Source organism: Atractosteus spatula, chromosome 8 (assembly GCF_055471065.1).
Source record: "Atractosteus spatula isolate fAtrSpa1 chromosome 8, fAtrSpa1.hap1, whole genome shotgun sequence".
NCBI classification, from domain to species: Eukaryota; Metazoa; Chordata; class Actinopteri; order Semionotiformes; family Lepisosteidae; genus Atractosteus; species Atractosteus spatula.
In genome coordinates this window covers 58,077,991-58,097,583 of record NC_142713.1, presented here as the reverse complement: position 1 = coordinate 58,097,583, position 19,593 = coordinate 58,077,991, and the positions used below count along the sequence as shown (strand labels likewise).

Here is a 19,593-nt window from a genome sequence, read left to right as displayed (position 1 = left end):
AATCTGTAGGTGTTCTGTACTTCTGAAACACAACTTTAAGAAAAGAAGTAAACTTTAGACCTCTAGTACTGTCAGGTTCCTAAGCAACCAGTAATGCATCTTGTGCACAGAAACTCAGAAAGAAGTACACACTGCAACACAATGATGGTATTCTGACTTACTGTACGTGACGAATCGCACGTGCACAAAATCTAAATCTGCAATGTTTCTTCAATTAATTAGGAATTAAGAAACATAGAAAGTAATAACATGTCTACACAGGAAGAGTGTGGGTCCATTCTTGAATGAGTGGACTTCACTCAGAATTATTCAGCAAAATACCCAGCTACCTGTACATATTTGGACACCAATGTTTATTATTATTAATTTATTGTTTTGTTTCATTTACAGTTAAGACCCTTGGAGTGGATGTTTTCCAAAGTTCAAGTTCTCCAGTGTTATAATTTTGCATTTCTAAATATACTCTAGTATTCCTTTACCCACACCATTTTATTTACCCAGACCTTAAAAGTCAGTAATATCCATTAGTTAAAAAACTAACTGAAACAGAAGACACAACATGGTTTCAAATGACCTTTCTGCTTCTACGTAACAAAATCCCTTTGTAACAGACCCTTACTTCTAGGCTGGGGGGTCTTCTGGATTTAGCTTCATGTGATCTTTTAATGGCCCGGTGGTTAACATTGGTGCCTTGCAGCACTGGAGCCCTGGATTCAATTCCAGATCTGGGGTGACATCTGTGTGGAGCTTGTATGTTCTCCTCATTCTTGCACGGGTTTCCTCCGGGTACTCCAGATTCCTCGCACAGCCCAAAGACATACTGGTAGGTTAATTTGCTTCTGGGAAAATAGTTAAGATAAAGATCACTTTATTAGCCCTATAAAATCTCTTGCATTAGGAATCTTTATTTTTGCATACCCCAGCTTGCTTTCCATGAGACACACAGACAGGGAGAGAGAAGCTTGGGGTCAGAGCACAGGGTCAGCTATTGTACAGCAACCCTGGAGCAGTTGGGGGTTAAGGGCTCAGGGGTTCAACGGAGTAGTTTTCAACTAGCAATAATCATGCCTCGGATAAACCTCATGGGCTATGATCCACTGCGCAAAGCTTTCTAGAGTGAGTGCGTCTATGTTTGTATCTGTCTGTACCATGTACCATGGCTTGCTGGAATAGGCTCTGGCTCCCTTGCTACTGTACACTGAATAAAGCGGATGGATAGATGGTAAAGGTAGTTCATTATAGACATTAGACAGCAATGTAGTGACCCTGGGCCCCAGAGTTCATCTCTTTCTCTCCCTGCTCCACCCCTCCACTGCGCCCCTGTTGCTTGTGATGCTCTGGTCCTTACGGTCCATGTTCCAGCCAAGAGGGTCAAAACCAAATCTGTACCAGAAATATTGAACTGTTTAATTCCAGCACGAGCTCAGAGCTCCTACATTTTTGTCTTGGTGCAACCAATCTGTTGTCACACAAGATATGAAAGAAACAAATTTGACCGGGCTAATGACATCAGTTCAGGTGGGGACCTGCGTTGGCATGCGTGGTCTGCAGAGGAACAAGTAACGGGTTTATTCCCTGCTGAAAAGAGAAGAGAGAAAACACAACGTTTCGGCCGTGAAGCCTTCTGCAGGTGTCAATGACATCAGTGTTTTGATTTTCTGGTTTTTGATATAGCTAAGTATTCTGTACTTATTTTAACTCTTGATGTATATAATCAAAAAAGGAAATCATTGCTTCTGACAAGCAATTTCTTGTCACATTAACAATTTACCGGGACACTGTGGTAAATAAACTTTTATAACAAAGGTATTATTTGAGGAGCTCCTGTAAAACTAATGGTATTCAATATGCACAGTACAGGATGTGCAGGAGCTGTTTTTAAACGTTCATTACATTTTCATCTATCTTGTATCATAGTCTTTTTTAGACATATTCAGTGATCTTTGAGACTTCAATCTGCTTTTTAAACTAAAGAAGACTTTAAAATAATATGGTCTTATTGGCTATTATTCTAGTAGTAGAGTTGCTATGAAACAGGTTGGTCACAGAAGCCACTGCATTCCTGGAGTGTCTGTAGAAAAAAAGTTTTAAGTGGTGTGTTTTGCTGTAAAAGGTCAAAAATGAAGTTTGTGTTACATCTAATACAGTGGAACATACCAGTCATTTTGGATGATCAACGCCTGTTTACGTGACCAGGGCAAATGGAAAAGAACAGCTATGTTTTAAAAAGGTTAGAATTACATTATAAAAAGTAAGAGTGATGTAACACGCTGAACTCAGTCAGGCATTTTAGGACAATGGTTTAAGCAGTCATAGTTTTACATACCATTTTCTGATTTTCTTTCAAGAATGGGGCTTAAAGTAATGATATTATAAACATTTTTGGTTGATGCATTTGAGCTACTAAACAGCACATTTAAATACAAATATGTATATGTACAGTACATGCAGTGCCTTGCAGAAGTATTCACCCCCTTCTAATTTCCTAGTCTTGCCTCAGATTTCCTGACAGGTTCAAATGTGAACTTTGACTGGGTCACTGCAGGACATCCACTTTTGTCTTGTTAAGTCACTACAGTGTAGCTTTTGTGCTTTGGGTCATGATCTGCTGAAAGCTCAATTCCCTATCCAGTTTTACATCTTTCACAGACTAGAACAGGTTTTCCTCTAGGATCTATCTAGACTTTACTCATCTGTTTTCTCCTCAATCTTCACATGCTTCCCAGTCCCTGCTAATGAGAAGAACATTCAACTTCACCACCTAATGCCACCACCATGTTTGACAGTAGGGATGGTGCTGACTGTGTTGGATTTTTTGTCTTGTATGACCACATGTCTGAAGTATCACTTAAATGGTTTGTCGCAAACTCATGTGAGATCTGAGATAGCTTTACCACTCTGCCCAACAGGCCAGCTTTGTGGAGACCAGGATACTGTTGATATTTTCTCCATTGAAAGCTGATGTTAGCCTCACAGTGGCATTCCTAACCACCTTAATCCTTGCCCTGCTGTTCGGTTTGGAGAGATAGCCTTATTTAGGTAGTGTCTTATATATTCCTCCTGATCTGCGAGTTTCTACAGTGTTGTATTGAGACTATTGACATTAAAGAGACTGAAAATGACTTAATTCAGAAGAGCATATGTAAAGTGCCCTCTGGTACAGTTCCAAGGATGCACACAGTAATCCATTACTGTCTTTGCAGGTGATCTGGGTCTTTTTGCTGTGAACTAATGTACTGGCTTGCAGTGCCAGAGATCCATGTTCAGTCCCCTCCTCCACAGCGTTACGTGTGCTGTTTCTTCCCTTCCTGAATTTCCTTTCGTTACATACGGTATCTTGTCTTTACTCCTGGGTCGTTGCCAATTTGATCTTGCTGTGGAAGTGAACACCTCTCTGCTCTTTTTAGGCCAGCTAGTGACACTGAGCAAATCTCTCTGCGTTGCAATCGGTAAAATATGAGTTATTCTTACAAATGTTTGAATGTCAGATGTTAAAAATCACTGACCCCATAGCTGCTACTGTACATAATTACAACTAAAAAACAAATTATATTGAGAGGCACTGTATTTAGTATGGGAGCTATATGTATATACAGTACAGTATAATATTTCTCACTCTAATATAAAATAATATTATGCATGAATGGATTTTGTCCTTTAGAATGCTTATGAATCTACAACCACAAACATCACCAAACAGATGGACATCATGAAACAGAGGGACAGTCGCATTATACAACGACTGAAATATAAAAAAGCCTGCAGCCAGAATGATGCAATTCATAAGAACGGCTGAGCTACTCTCAAAGTGCCACCAAAACGTTTGTTCCGAACACAAACCAGTTAGCGCACTTAAATATAATTAAGAATTTAATCGAAGCTTTCTTTTTTTGCTGGAAGTTAAACGGCAGTAGAAAAACTGAAATCATTGCCAAGACGTTACAGTTACTAAAGGCATGCAGTGGCATTATGTACAGGTTATGTAATGCCTGAACTGTCATTGCTGATTTCCCTCAATGCCATATCATGAGATCCAGGTCACTTTACATGTCAAAAAGGGTTCCCCTTCCCTGCACTACTCACTCACTGCTCATATTTCCTTACCTTGCAACTAGATGTTTATTTATCATATGAATCATACATGGAGTGCAATAGCTACACTTTGTTATATACTGTATAACTAGCAGGATCTCAGTTTCTTCAATTTCAGTACATTTGAGAGACGGTTACCTGTCTCTCACTGGCAGTGTATAAAATGATCTTTTAATCACTGTTTGCTCGAGCAAGGCTTAGCTCAGAGTTATACTTTATTACCAAGTACTGTAAATGCATGTGAGATTGCAAGAATCCATGCCCCAATTTAAGCAGTAAGATTTAAAAAAAATGCAGGGTCCTGAAATTCTTCAGAAATAGACAGATGGAAGTACAAGACTACTTCCGATGTGGCCATTAGAATGTCTACAAATAAATACTTGTTGCCTCATAATTAAATAGGCAGTCCTGGGCAGGCATTGCGCAATGCAGGACTGAGCACAAGAGTTGCAAGGACAAGGATAAAAGGTCAGTTTTGAATATCCAATCATCTCTCACCTGTACTTTGTTGGGGAAAAAAAGGAGGAAAATGGAGCATGAGGAACAAACTATTTGAATCTGGGGTGAACATGCAAACTCCACACAGATAGAGCCCAAGGGCAGACCATAGCACAGGGCCTTGAAGCTGCGAGGCGGCAGTGCTGAACTCCAATCTGCAGTGTGGCTCGTGTTGTTTCCATTCCCACACGAATCATGTATTGAAAACATTTGAGGTACGGTAGCCAACTTTGTTTTCATTTTTACAACATAATATTTTTGGCAGGTCCTTTTTCAGTTGTTTGTATTCCCAATTTATTGTGAGCTGCCCTAAGATGGTCTCTAACACAGATAAAGCATGTTGGGTACCCAACACCTCTTTGTGGATATTCCATTTTCTTTCAGTAATGCAGAAGGCTTTGGCAACGTCTACACTCACAGTGGTGCGACAAGCATTGTATTACTTCACCATGACATCTCTGTAATTGTGTGCAAACCTTTTGCCCAACTATGTCATCTATCATAATTAATTCATTTTCTGCACCGTTTTGTTGATGACAGGGATGATGCCACTGCACCAGCTACAGCATGCATGATTTTCAAACTGGACTGGACTGGATCTGGCTGATTCTTCTTACCTCAGTGTGGTACAGTAAGTATGGTACTATTACATTTTAAAATAAAAACACAGCGAGGAAGACCCGTGTTTTAATTTCTGCCTTTCTTGTAAGATTTCAGAAAGTATCTGTGGAAGACTGCATTTTGAATCAAGATGCACTATACAATACCTCCATACATGGGTGACCTTGACAGTCAAACATAGTATCTCAGATCAATTTAGCAGGCTAGATCTCAGGTCTGCTTGCTGTTCATTATTAATGAAAACAGATCATATTCCACTGAGACCGGGAACTGACATGTTTAAGACAGGTCGTTTAACTGTTTGGCATCTTAAAATACAAACCATAAATCAAATAAAAACCTAATGTTAAAGAGGTCTAAAAAATTGTATGGGACATATTAAGCTGCTGGCATGAACAACAGCCAAGAAATTATTTCTGTCATGAAATCATCTCAGAACACCCACCCCCTTAGTAAAGAATGAATACGGGTAAATGTGCATATGTAAAGTAAAATGTACTAAGAATAAAAACTTAGCTTTAGAAGGGACAACCAACAATAAACTGTATATTAAACTGAAGTAAAAAATAAATTTCATAAAATGTTCTGAATATGTACCGTACATATTTTCCCCTGGTGCTACTATTAGAATTGATGTTGTTATTCTTGGTACAAACACTGTAAGAATTCTGTGGTTTTGAAAGGGTTTACAGGCCTGTAGAATTAAGTATAAATGGGCTGTTAAATATCCAGTATGACACACAGTGTGATAAAACACAGATAAGCAAAATAAAAATCAGGGTTAAGAAAAGACTGAAATCAACTCTTAGAATCATATTAAACATCTTCAATATTTCCAGATAAACACATGAAAATCAGCAATGAAATATATTTTTTATATCCAAATCATTTCAAAATTTTGAGGGTAGAAAATGAAATCTGCTTATACTTACCAGAGCATGCTGCCACATTACATTGACAACAATAGCCAGCAAATTCTTTGAGGTTTCAAAGTGAGGGATATAATTTTTGAGACACCCTTAAACTAGGAGTCCACTCTGAAAAGAGCAGAAATGTTGTCAAGTTAGGGATGTGTTCTCGCACTGTAAGAAAACACAGATTCCAAAGAAGCAAGGGACAAGTTTTTGTCTTTGAAAGACAGGTAAAGGTACATACAGTATAATATAAAACACAGACATTTACATTGTTCTTCAGAAAGCAGAAAACATCTCACATGGCAGTTTTTTTTTTTAAATGAAAACATATTTTGTACTATGCTTTATGGGGCACCGTTACAAATTGGTTAGCATAGCTGCCTCACAGCACTGGGGCTCTGGGTTCAGCTCCATCCCTGGAGTGCTACAGTATCTGTGTGGAGTTTGTATGTTCTCCTCGTGTTTGTGTGGGTTTCCTCCAAGTACTCCGGTGTCCTCCCACAGTCAAAAATCCTACTAGTAAGTTAATTGGCTTCTGCAAAAATTGGCCCTGGTGTGAGTGTGTGCATGTCTGTCTGTGCCCTGTGATGGACTGGTGTCCTGTCCAGGGTGTACCCTGCCCTGCACCTGTTGCTTTCTGGGATAGGCTCCAGCTCCCCCAAGACCCTGAATTGGAAGAAGCAGTTAGAATATGGGTGGATGGATTACATGTTTTTTTTTTATGTGAGATAAATAAATGGGTAATCATGGTGGAGCAAATGAAAAAGGTTTACTGATGCAATGGACATTTTCTGCAAGCACAGTTTCCTGTCACACCAACACCGTTTTTATTGATGATGTTCTGAACAGAAGCCACCAGACAGCTAATTATTATTAATGATAACATGAAAAATTAAACTGTCATTATGTAAAACAGTGGTACTGTATTTACCGTATAACATTCGATTCAATGCAAGATTAAAAGATGGAATTCTAGGGTAAATCTATCAGTATTCTATCAGTCGCTCTGTGCTGTTATTCTGCAATACTGTATATACAGTACGTTTACTGCTGTGTGAAAGTGGAAGACATTTTTGCATTGTTCTACTTTCTTCAATGTTTTTGTCCTTCTTTATACAGAAAGAAACGTAATGATCTTCTGCTGAGATTTTAGCCATTTATATTTTAAGATAACAGTCAGTCCTTATACAGATTTGTATTTTGCCGAACAAAAAGGAGCCCTTTAGCTTCACGGAGACGTAGAGTGGAACAAATGTTGTTAACCACCAGGAACACCTGACAGCAGACCAATTAGATATTATTGGCACGTGTGATGGATTAGCTGCTACAGCACTTCATAGAGACCGCTCACGTATAGTTTACCTTGTAGTGAGTAGTTGTGACCTCGCTTCTGAAGATTCTGGTCAATGTGAATTAAAATTTGCGAACTGAAAGGGCTTCCTTGAACACCAGACTCAGCTGCATCACTTAGACCAGTTGTCATGTTTGTAGCAAACACTAGCGGAGGCTTTAGGGAAATCGCTGAAGATCGGGACGTGCATGTTTTGTAAATCCTGAATGGTGTCTAAGATGTCTAAGACTTTTGCACTGCAGTGCCCATATAGAAAAATAATCAAGAGTGCAAAAAGGCAGACATTTTCAGTGAGTCATACTAAAAGCCACACCCCTGCCGCTGCCTTAAGCACACCGCTGATAAACATCGGGAAGGTTCATACTGTACATACATCAAGGTCTGCAACAGTTAAGCGCAGTCTGGATTCAAAACCTGGAGCTGTCATCTTACTTGTGCCATTCCAGGCTTATCCTACCGTCTTATTGGTTGCCCGGGGAGTTAATATTTGCATGGTCCCTCCTTCCCGCCTGTGTAAGTCGCTTTGCAGTGTGTGGTGATGCAGTTTAGTGCTCAACGCGAGCGCAGCTGAGGCGCACGAAGTTGGGAGCGAGGAAACAGTTGATGCCATATTTTCCCGACCAGAGCAACAAGAAAACAAAAAACAACTGCAGTGCATACCCTACCTTTCCACCAGAGCAGGTAACTGCACTTTCCGGTACCAAAGCGGAGTCCTGTTCTCTTTACGCCGTGGACAAGTGAGCAGAAAGCGGCTCTCACTTGGGGAGGTGGTGGGAAGGTTTAGAGCCATTTATTTAAGAAGGCACGCGTGCAGCATGAGGCGCAGTTATGGCCAGAAGGGGTAACACAGTTGTGAGGACCCTGGAGGATTTAACCCTTGATTCAGGTTATGGTGGAGCTGCGGACTCCTTCAGGTCGTCCAGCTTGTCCTTGTGCTGCTCAGACACGCACCTACCTTATGCACATGGAGGAAACTGTTGGCATCTAACCGACTCCATGCACAGTCGCCACAACAGCTTAGATACTGTCAACACCGTCCTGGCTGAAGACACCGAGATCCTGGAGTGCTCCGGTCAGTGTGCTAAGTTGCCCGAGCTGGAGGATGTACCCTGGAGCATCGTGGAGGTGGAAAATGCCCTGAAGAAGGAGGAAGAGGTGAACGCGGGGCAGCTGTCGAAGGAGATTCTGGCGAAGCTGTCCTCCTTGGTGAGCAGGGCACTTGTGAGGATCGCCAAGGAAGCCCAGCGGCTCAGCTTGCGCTACGCCAAATGCACCAAGTACGAAATCCAAAGCGCCATCAAGGTAGTGCTGTCCTGGACCCTGTCGGTCAACTGCATCACGGCGGCGCTCAGCGCCCTGTCGCTCTACAACATGAGCACGGGCGACAAGTTCAGCCGGGGCAAGTCGGCCCGGTGCGGGCTGATCTTCTCGGTCGGGAAGTTTTTCAGGTGGATGGTGGACAGCCGGGTGGCCGTGAGGATCCACGAGCATGCGGCCATCTACCTGGCCGCCTGCACGGAGAGCCTGTTCCGAGAGGTTTACACCCGAGTGGCGCACAGCGCCCACGTCGAGAAGGAGAACGGGGTCCCGAAGTTGACTGTGGAGTCCCTGGAGCAAGCTGTCAACAACGACTCGGAGATCTGGGGGCTCCTGCAGCCGTATCAGCACCTGATCTGTGGCAAGAACGCCAGCGGTAAGTCGCGCCCGCTACTGCAGCTGCGCCCAACAGTTGCGCCAAGTTTGCTTTCCGTAATTGTTTTCCATTGCGTACATTTTCAAGCGTTTGCTACTGTAACTCACTGTATACAGTATGTACAGTCTCCCTCTCATGTATCAACGTGAATACGAGGTTCCTGTACTGTAAGCGGTCTTTTTACTGGCTGGCGCTTCGGGGCCATGCAGTAGGAGATCCGTTTAATTGCTGGTTTACGAAATGAATTAACAGCGCGGTGAACATCGGTACGCGTTTACTGGTTACAGCATGTCGATTTTTTTCTCCCAGTATGGGATAGCCTACTGTACGTCAGAACTGAAAATACGCTGTGTTTATTTCAAGGGAGAGACCAGAGGAATTCAATCATCAGTCTGTGTTTGTTTTTCATTTTCAATTCTCGAGAGATGCTAATGTATCACTATTTTAAAGGCTTTTTACATGATAGCGCCAAATGTTTCGAGAAAAAGAAGAAATAACAGAAGGTTACACCCAGAGGAAAATATATATATATATTGTGCTAAGTGCAATCCTGAAATAATGACAAAAACGTGTCTTAAGGGAAAAAAAGTACAGTACTGTATATCACAGATTTAAATAGCACTCTGGTTATACATCAGAGGGCAACAAAGGATGCTTAGAAAAACACTGCATGTGTGGGCGAGGTATCAGGAGTGAAGAAATGGACACGTTGCACCAAAAGACAGAAGGAAAAGATTTTAGCATTAGATCAGAAAAAATAGGGGTTTAACACAATTCAGCCCGTGTCCCGTCAAGGAAAAGGAAAATGATGGATGAAGATAACGCTAACCGGGCTGGCGTTTGCAAAGGTGGAAAAACTTTTCTTAGAAGTCTTCTGCTGAGGTTGGGATGATGATTCAGTTTTATTTCGTTGGTGGAAACCAGGTGAGCGTTCGGCTGTGAATTGCAAAGACAGAGCTTTGCTTTTGAAAATGGCAAAACCTTCTCGCAGCGCAAAGACGATGCATTATAGGCAACACCTGAAAATGATTTTTCTAATTCCTTTCATTCCTCTAAGTCATTTGTGCACCAAGACTGCTTTGTGTCCAGATGAACTGATCCTTACACTGTAAAATCAAACATATCTTATTTAACAGTATATATAAGTTACTACAAGGTTATACAGTGTATACTGTATATACTGTATAACATACATAACAGGAAAATCGTTTTAAGTTCCATTTCAGTATTCGATACTACAACATTCATGTAAATGCATTTATGTTATATACCTACAGTAAATTGAATCATTTTTGTATTTTGTGTTAAACTACCCATGTGTAATCATGGCCTGGTTTTGGAGGGTATAGAAATTGCTAAAATTGTCGCTGTGCACATTAGCTACAGACAAGGATCAAAGCTAGATGTTTCCTTTCTGTTGATGTCTATTTGCTTCTTGGGGAAATAAACTGTCAACTTCACATCAATTAATATCCAGGCCCCAGTGCCACTGTGATAAAGCAGACAGCTGCAGAATGACATTTCATTTTCCTCCATTGTGTTCACTAATGTGATGTGGTCCATGTGCCACCTGTGTGTGCCATTTCTTAGAATTTCTCCTCATCTAATTTCAGTCTGGAGGGCCATTGAGACCCGAAAAAAGAAAAATAAATAAACTAATAATTCAGTTTATTTTTTAATAATAAAAATAAAATAAAGCTGTTTTTGTCAACATCAGCCTTGGACGAGTTTCTCTTGGAGGAATCATTATTGTTCAGGGTTTGTAGGAGACATTTGTTTCATAACACTTGCAGATGTCACTGGTACTGTTTAACCTTCCTGTAGGTCTGTTGTGAATCCTTTTATTCTGTTGGCTGATGGCTGTGTGTCTTTGTTATAAAATAAGCACAGGGCTCTTGTCCAATAGAGCTGCTGTAGTGCTTCACATGACATAAAACACATGTCTCTGACAGTTTTCAGTCTTGTCTGTGAAAAGCTCAATTCTGCCATGTACAGTACTGTACATGGTTATGTTGGGGCAGTCACATTATCTGTGGATATTTTGCAGGGAAGACTGCCATACATTAGTGTGTCCTTTTATACTGTAATAAGCATGAGAGCAAATACTGTAGGTAACTCTGCAGAATTAATTATTAATATGGAAAATCTAGTAGCAGTGTTTTTGTTTTCAGATGGATTTGCTTTGGACTTGCGTGTGTATTAGTAAGGATCTCAATTTATCAAGCCTAAAATGACTGAAAAAATCAAACATATATTGATCACCGATAATGCTCAGCTCACATAGGCATTTACAGTAAATGAAGTTACTGAAACGAAATGCAGCATCTTTCTTCCACGTTTGCCCCTTCTTGTGTCCACAATCATAGATGAGGAAATCATCATACTAAACTGGTTTATGCACGCAAATCGCCCGTTTTTCTGTGCTCATATTTACAGCATGCTGAATAGAAGAAAATCAGCTTTTCAACAAGTAATTTAGGAGCCCAGCCGGCCACTGGAATAAAGATACCGTACTTCTGGATTAAAATCCAGCTCATGTCCCGAGTGCAGAAATGAGTTTTGTGCTCCTTCCCTTCTCCTGGGGAACATTTGTCATCATGGGACAAAGCCTGGAACTGGCACAACCCCAGAATCTAATGGTGAGTTTATTGGGGTTCTAGGACCTACAGTAAATTGAAATTCTCTCATTACCATTTACTTGTGCTCTGAACAGTCAAAGTTCTCCAATGTGCCATAAGTGACAAATCACCCAGAATGGGTCAATTTCATGATCATTAATGAGGATCAATAACTGAAGGTCATGCAAAGGACGAGGGCTATGGAAGACAAGCCTTGTCTTATATTCAATTCAGTTGAATTCAGAATATTTTGTTCATCCCCAAGGGGGACAATGTAAGCAGCAAGAAGTGCAGGTACCATGGTATCACAACTTGACCAAGAAAATAAAAAATAAAAAATAAATAAAAATCCATAATCCATATGCACATGAGTCCATAATCATTTTATGGATAGAAGGTCCATAAAATGATTATGAATGTAACAGAGTGTACTGTATGTGTATTGTAAGGACTCTGTCCTGTACTACAAGATATAGTAGTTCAATAGTTCATTACCAATTTAAGAAAGTATTAAAGTGAAGTACATTTGTAGAGGGAGCTCTATCCAATAGAGATCGTATTGATAAAAGCTCTTTATACTCATTGTTTACAGGCCTGATGGCATCTTATTTTCTTGCTAATAAAATGTCCATTGTGTCTGGTGAAAGGCAAGCCCTGAAAACAGCAATGCCTAGTGATAACATGCATATGGATATTTGCTTTCAAGCTGTTCAGCACAATTTCTGTACTGTTAAACTGTTTATTCCCATTAATAATAAGTAGGGCTAAACCTTCACAGGAGGCAAAAAACTTGATGGATCTATCGACCTTTTTTAGTGGAATACAAGAGCACTTAACTCTGCCCCTTAGAATAATAAACACAGAAAAATGGATGAAATAATTTAGCTCTCAATTCTGTATTATATTCCAATAGTACTGCATCTGGATTGCATTAAGTTTGTTAGGCCCAGGTCCTATTCCTTAAACGAGACACTATCTTCACAATTGAATTTTCAATTTTGATGGGAACAGAAGAGAAAATGTCTGGTAAGACTGGCATCCAAGGTTTTTAATAAATTTTGTATTTTCCTGACTTGTTGAGACGTTCCATCTTTTTATTGCTATAATGTACAGTACTGTATATACAGTATAGATCTGTAGAATACACAAGTATATTGGTATGGATATATAGTACAGTATAATCAAAATGGTGTCTTTATTCTTCCTCTGTAATTTTCTACATGTTCTACACTGTCTTCTACTGAGGGCCATCATGTAAGATTATATCAAAAGCAATGCAGGGATGCCCTCTTCTTTCCTGGGTGTCACAGTCTAGCCTGTCATTTCAGTAAGCCCTGTGTTTCGCTGTTTCAGCTCTCTATCCTGTGAATTCCTGAATATAGATGTAATGACATATCTGATGAGTGATTAATACTGGCAAATTAAGTGGTTATTTGGAAAGGAAGAAATTAACACTTGTTAAATGCTGAGACCATAAATGCCTGTCAGATATAAATGAATTTAATCAGACCAATTGCACAGTACATTTTCCAGACAGTACAGTTTCCAGAACCTGGGAGTTTACCATACCTATTGTACCTCTTAGGAAATTGTGGTGAACATACAGTGAAGTAATACATATCCTGCGAAACAACTAATGGCATTTCAGCTGCTTTATTGCTCTTGCAGATGTGTTAGAATATTGCAGTTTAAAATTCAATGCCCACATTTTTATATTTAAAATAATGTAACTCAGTATTTTTTTTTGCTCTGAACACATGAGGGTGCATGCTTAGAACTGTGGCACTGTACTTAAATTCTTCTATCCTTGATCTTGCTTTAAGGCTTCACAGGGGATAAATTCCTTTGTGCCATGCTGCACAGATTTGTATCGATGTGCGTGATGTGTTTTCATCCTAATGATGGATATACTGTACTGTACTGTGCAACTGGTGCTGCATTCCTCACAATATTCAAATGGAAAAACAGTGGAAAGGAAGAGTTACTTCTTGAAATAAAACAGGAAGAAGAATTTTCAGCAGCAAAAATATCCCAGATCTCTTGGGGCGTTATGGAACCTCTTTATGCCAAAGCTAATCAACTTGTGTACAAAAAGTCAATGCATGCAAAAAACCCTAGGAGAAAAAATATTTGGACTCTTAGCAGCCTTATCTCCCTTTATTTTGCTCTTTTATTGTAGTGATGAGAAGAAAGTTGGGTTTTCTATCAGGATTAGCAGTCTGAATTTTTTTTCTTGAATATTTATCTTTCTTGTTATTATTCTAAACATTTCAAACAAAAAGGTTTCATACACTCTCAGAATAACTGCTTCCTTAAGAAAGCAAAAACATTTGCTCAGAAGGGGCTGTGATTGTAAAACATACAGCAATATAATAATAATAATTGCTTACACTTATATAGAGTTTTTCTGGACACTCCACTCAAAGCGCTTTACAGATAATGGGGATCCCCTCCACCACCACCAGTATGCAGCCCCACCTGGATGATGCAACGGCAGCCATAGTGCGCCAGTACGCTCCCCACACACCAGCTCTCAGTGTCAAGGAGAACAGAGTGATAAAGCCAGTTCAGAGATGGGGATTATTAATAGGCCATGATTGGTAAGGGCCAATGGGAAATTTGTCCAGGGCACCGGGGTAACACTCCTACTCTTTTTAAGAAGCACCCTGGGATTTTTAATGACCACAGAGAGTCAGGACCTTGGTTTTATGTCTCATCTAAACAGTGCCCTTTTACAGTGTAGTGTCCCCGTCACTATACTGGGGCATTAGGACCCACATAGACCGCAGGGCGAGCACCTCCTACTGGCCCCACTAACATCTCCTTCAGCAGCAACCTTAGTTTTTCCCAGGAGGTCTCCCACACCAGGAGCTTGGTGTGACCAAGCTCACACCTGCTGAGCTTCAGTGGGCTGCCAGCTGTGAGCTGCAAGGTGATATGGCTGCTGACAATATTATGTTGTATCTTCAAAATCATATTGCATTACATCTCTTTCAATCAGCGCTTATCCAATTCTGGGTCATGGTGACCTGGAGTCTATCCTGGGAAACTCTGAGCACAAGGCAGGATACACTGTGGAGGGGATGCCTGTTCATTGCACGGCACACTCATATACAAACACACACACTCACGCCAGGTCTGCTTTTACAGCAGCAGGTTAACCTACCAGCATGTGTTTGGACTGTGGGAGGATACTAGGGCATCCAGAGGAACTCCACGCAAACAGGGGGAGAAGCAGCTTTATAACCCTGCAACTCACCACTGGCCACCCACAGAAGCTCAGCAGGTGTGAGCCTGGCCAGTACCTGGATGGGAGACCTCCTGGGAAAGCTAAGGTTGCTGCTGGAAGAGGCATCAGTGGGACCTGTAGGGGCTGTTCACCCTGCGGTCCATGTGGATCCTAGTACCCCAGTATAGTGGCAAGGACACTACTGTAAAATAGGCGCCGTCCTTTTGGATGAGACGTAAAACTGTGTTCCTGACTTCCTGTGGTCATTAGAAATCCTAGGACATTTCTGGAAAAGAGTAGGGGTGACCTGGCCAAATTTTCCTCTGGCCTTTACCAATCATGGCCTCCTAATAACCCCCATCTCTGAACTGGCTCAATGCTCTCCTCCTCACTGAGAACTGGTGTGTGGGGAGTGTACTGGCGCACTATGGCTGCCGTTGCATCATCCAAGTGGGGGCTTCACACTGGTGATGTTGGAGGGGAGTCTCTATCACATGTAAAGCACTTTGAGTGGAGTGTCCAGAAAAGGGCTATATAAGTGTGAGGAATTATTATTATTAATAACTTTGGAGGTAATTTTATTGTGTTTCTTGAAAATCTCAGAGGTTGTAATGTTAGAAACCTTGGTTGATGCTTAGAAGTGACTTTTCTATGCTATGCTTCTCTCTAATTCAGTTACATTATCTCACGTGACTGTCTGGGTGACACCAGGATTAACACCCCCAGGAGTCCATGGTCATACTGAGGCATTGGCTTGGATATTTGATAGGGAATAGCGCCACCTACTGGTCCCCTAGCACTACTTGCAGCCAAAACCTAGTTTTCCTTGGAGTTATCCCATCCCAGAGCTGATCTGACTGAACCACAATACAAGCTGGTATCATTGCCATGCTTCTGGTTAAATTAGCAAAGTCTATTTTGGAAAGAGAAGAGCTAAATGGGTCTATTTTATTAAAGATTTCTGCATAGAATATCATTGGTGAGATTGCTGTCACACCTCAATCTAGATTTGAAACTCACACACTAATGGCTGCTTTTCTTTATGACATTTCTTACACTGGTATAGATAAGAATACTAATACATTATATAAGCAAGTGTATACATTATACTGGTAAACTATCTTATACTGCTAAACTAATGTATAATCATATCAGTTGATTTTCTTAGGCTTTTAATATCCAGAAATATGATTTTTTTAATTTACCAATATGTCTCGCTTTAGTGAGCAACAGGTTCTCAACTAAGAAGGAAAATTCATTAAGGTTTGTGCATGTACCATAAGAACACAGATTTTGCAAAGTAGAAAGTATTTTTTTTACTTTTTAGATTTTATTTGTACAATTGTACCAAAAAGTGTAATATGTGACACACTTTTAAATAACATGTTAGACATTTTTCTCTAAATATATCTCATAATTTGTAAGTTGTAACGATGTTTGTGAACATTTGCTCTGTGACTCTAGTCAGTGCACTTATTTTAAAAGATCGGTAACTTATCGCTTTGGTTTAAGGTGTTATGCTGTTAAAAATACTGAGGGTGGTTGTCAGCAGTAACTCTAGTATTACTGCTTTATAGGCACCAAAGGATCTTCTACAATATGACATAAGTCGTGAATCTTACTCCTGTACTTATTGGCACTATTAGTATGAGACATAACAGGATATAATCTGTTTTTTAGTTTTTCAGTTTCTCAACCAGATTGAGATTTTTCTTGTGATGTTGGAGAGTGTTGTGTTACTTCTCCTTTGATTTACACCATAAGAAATTGTATGCTCACCAGATAAAAGCTGAAGGTAAAAACATGCTTTCTGTTTTCAATTTAGTAACGTTTCCCAGAGACAGTAATAGAATGCAAAACACTCTTGCAGAAATTATACTATAAAACTCTAAAAAGCAGAGTGGGATGGTTATTTTATTGTAGTTTACCCAGAAAAGCACAGACTATATTAAACCACCCACCAGGTGAGACAGATCTACACTCTTTAGCTACAGAGTTCAGTTTCTAATTGACCAATCTGGACATTGTGGCTGTTCACTGCAGGAAGCCACACATGATTAAAAGAGATTTAGATTTATGGAGAGAGACCTTTCTGATGTGCCAAGCCCTGTCATGAAATAGTTTTCTCTCTTCTTTTGCTTGGTCAGGGGTGGTGCAGTTACTGTACTTTGTCCTTGAAAATGTTTGTATATATACTGTATGTAAAAGCAGATGACACCTGGCTGGACAGAGGTAGTGGTCCATATGCTGTCCATCAGAATGGCCATAAATATGAGAAGACCATCATGCAAGGTTTTAGTCACAATTTAATTCAGGAGCAGTCACATAACCAGCACTGGTCATACTGGGATCTACCCCCTCAGAAAGATATGAGATTGAGTCACCATTCTTACTTCATTTCCAAGGCTTTGGGTAGTGAGAGGGAACCAGAAAACATGAGCTAAACTAGGCAGAACATGCATACTCCACTCAGACAGGTGTCTAAAGCCGAACCTAACCCATCCTAAATTCCAGCCATGCCACACCCTTTTCTCTCATCGGGAGTACAAACACACGATGGACAGGAGGAAATTCTGGATGCTTAGGTTCTGAATGGCTTGGATAATCAGACATATTTTCTCCCATTTAGATTTTTAGGTCATCATATTTGTAGTGTCGAGTATCATGTTTCACATAGTTTTGCCTTAGCGTTTTGTCACTCTTTATGTTTATATTTTGCTCAATTTAGTGTGGTTGATTTTCCATTTCATCTGGATTGTTTTAACAAACAGCTTTCTTGATTACAAAGTGTTCTTGTTTATCTACTGCACTGTTTGTATTGGGTAAGAATCTCATGGGAAGAGTATAAAATCTTTATATATACGGTCTGTGTTCAGTTGTTTCATTACTGTTTGCCAGAAGAAGAGTAGAATAATAAACATATCATCATAATTAACTGCTAGATTAAGGAATAACAATACTAAAGAATCTTGGCTTGAATTTTCTTGTCTTTACCATGTGTATTTTATTTATCTTGGAAACACAAAAAAAACTTCAAAACTGGGAGAAATCATTCACAATTTATCTTGTTAAGACAGACTTCACATGTTCAAAGACCAGAGATCGAGTCAGTTCCATCAAGGTGAAATTTATTACTGTGACAGCATTTGATTGTTTTCCAGGATTTCATCATCACATTGGAAGGTGGCTGAAGTCTGATGAATTGCCGAACAATAGGGCAGCTGTAGTATTATCTCTGCATCTGTCTGACAATATGCTTACTGGGTGTTGATACATTTTGTCAGAACATTATTTTCCATGTATGTAATCAACTGTATTAATCAATGCCTACCACAGTGGTATGGTAGTTTATTCAAACGTTGCCATTATAACTGCCTTTAGCCCTGCAGGGCAAGTGCTTATTGTGAACTATCCCATAGTCCAGTTTCAATGTGATCGTGTATTCCTTTGATATACTAATTCATAATACTACGGTATACACAACTGCAGAAAATGCACTTGTTTCCATTCGTTTATACTGTACATGATGATAATTTGGTGCATTTAAGAAAAACTATAATGTGAGCTGTATAATTGGATAAAAGCTACAGATTTTGTATTTAAACCACAAACTCCTTGTTACTATCTGTTGCTGTCTTGTAAGTCTGTTGATTGGTCTTATTTTACTGCCTGGTACAGAGACTTTTCTAAGGTTTTTTTGGTGACATTTGAAGTTTAGGCTGATACATCACTGAAATTTGTTTGCATTTTTTCCTTTTCTTCTTCCCACAGGTACAGTACATTCTGTATTAGTCTTTGATGAAAAACTATACTATTACCCTAACATTCACAAACCTGTCGGTGATTATTGTCAGTGATGGACTTTTTAAGGCTCTGATATCTCTCACCACCAGCAGGAAGCAATCAGGATGTCAGTTTTGCCAGAATCTCAAATCAGCTCACAATTATTATTTTAAATTATGCCTGAAGTGGCTCATAAATTAGGCACTTTTTCCTGAGACACCTAATGCTGCTGCTTTATTTGCTGTAGCAGAGTTCACTGACCTTGTACAGAAACACAACCAACCTAGAACAAAGATGTTACATTTTATGTCTGAAATTATGTGCATCAACAGACCTGTAAAAATTCAGAGGAAATGTTAGGGGTCTCAAATGGCAACAAAATCCCTAGTTCTGAAATGCTTAAACACAAGATTCGGTTTGACTCAGTGCAAAAACATTACGTAGCAAAGTCCTTCTCCAGAAAGCAAAATAAACAGATGTGTTTAAACACTAATGTGTGCCATATGCTGAGGCTAGGCCAAGTTAATGGGAAACCTCCATTCGTAAGTAGGCCCCGATTTGTGCATCACTGAATGTGACACGGCCGCATTTAAGGGCCTACTGTGTTGTGGGCTCGATATCCCTGGTTCTGCCATTAGCAATGTTTTTATCTCTCTCTGCTTCGACAGGTTTATAAAACATTTCAAAGGAAACACATTGGATGTTTGTGTGGCTTTTTGAAAATCTGGTGACGCATGGGTTAAAACATAACTTAAATTTGAATTGGTCTTTTGAGTTGGAAAATAATCTGGAGT

The 19,593-nt window shown here is 40.0% G+C and overlaps 1 protein-coding gene, 1 long non-coding RNA gene and 1 other non-coding gene across 3 annotated transcripts in view; 1 reads left to right on the top strand and 2 right to left on the bottom strand.

Moving 5' to 3' along the window:
• Positions 1-352: 352 nt before the first annotated feature.
• Positions 353-7,776, bottom strand: LOC148829912 (uncharacterized). The gene is made up of 3 exons (XR_016091484.1): positions 7,488-7,776; positions 6,144-6,248; positions 353-839 (listed from the first exon to the last, which is right to left on the bottom strand). It is a non-coding gene; the product is annotated as an uncharacterized LOC148829912 (long non-coding RNA).
• LOC148829913 (U4 spliceosomal RNA) lies at positions 976-1,109 on the bottom strand. Its single transcript, XR_016091509.1, has one exon. It is a non-coding gene; the product is annotated as a U4 spliceosomal RNA (small nuclear RNA).
• Positions 7,777-8,160: 384 nt separating the features above from the next.
• The window catches only part of LOC148829911 (ankyrin repeat- and BTB/POZ domain-containing protein 3-A), a 164,552-nt gene continuing 153,119 nt past the window's right edge, over positions 8,161-19,593 (top strand). The window contains exon 1 of the mRNA XM_088923777.1: positions 8,161-9,169. Within this exon, the coding sequence (XP_088779903.1) occupies positions 8,305-9,169 (865 nt within the window). The 5' untranslated portion in view covers positions 8,161-8,304. The remainder of the gene's footprint in view (positions 9,170-19,593) is intronic.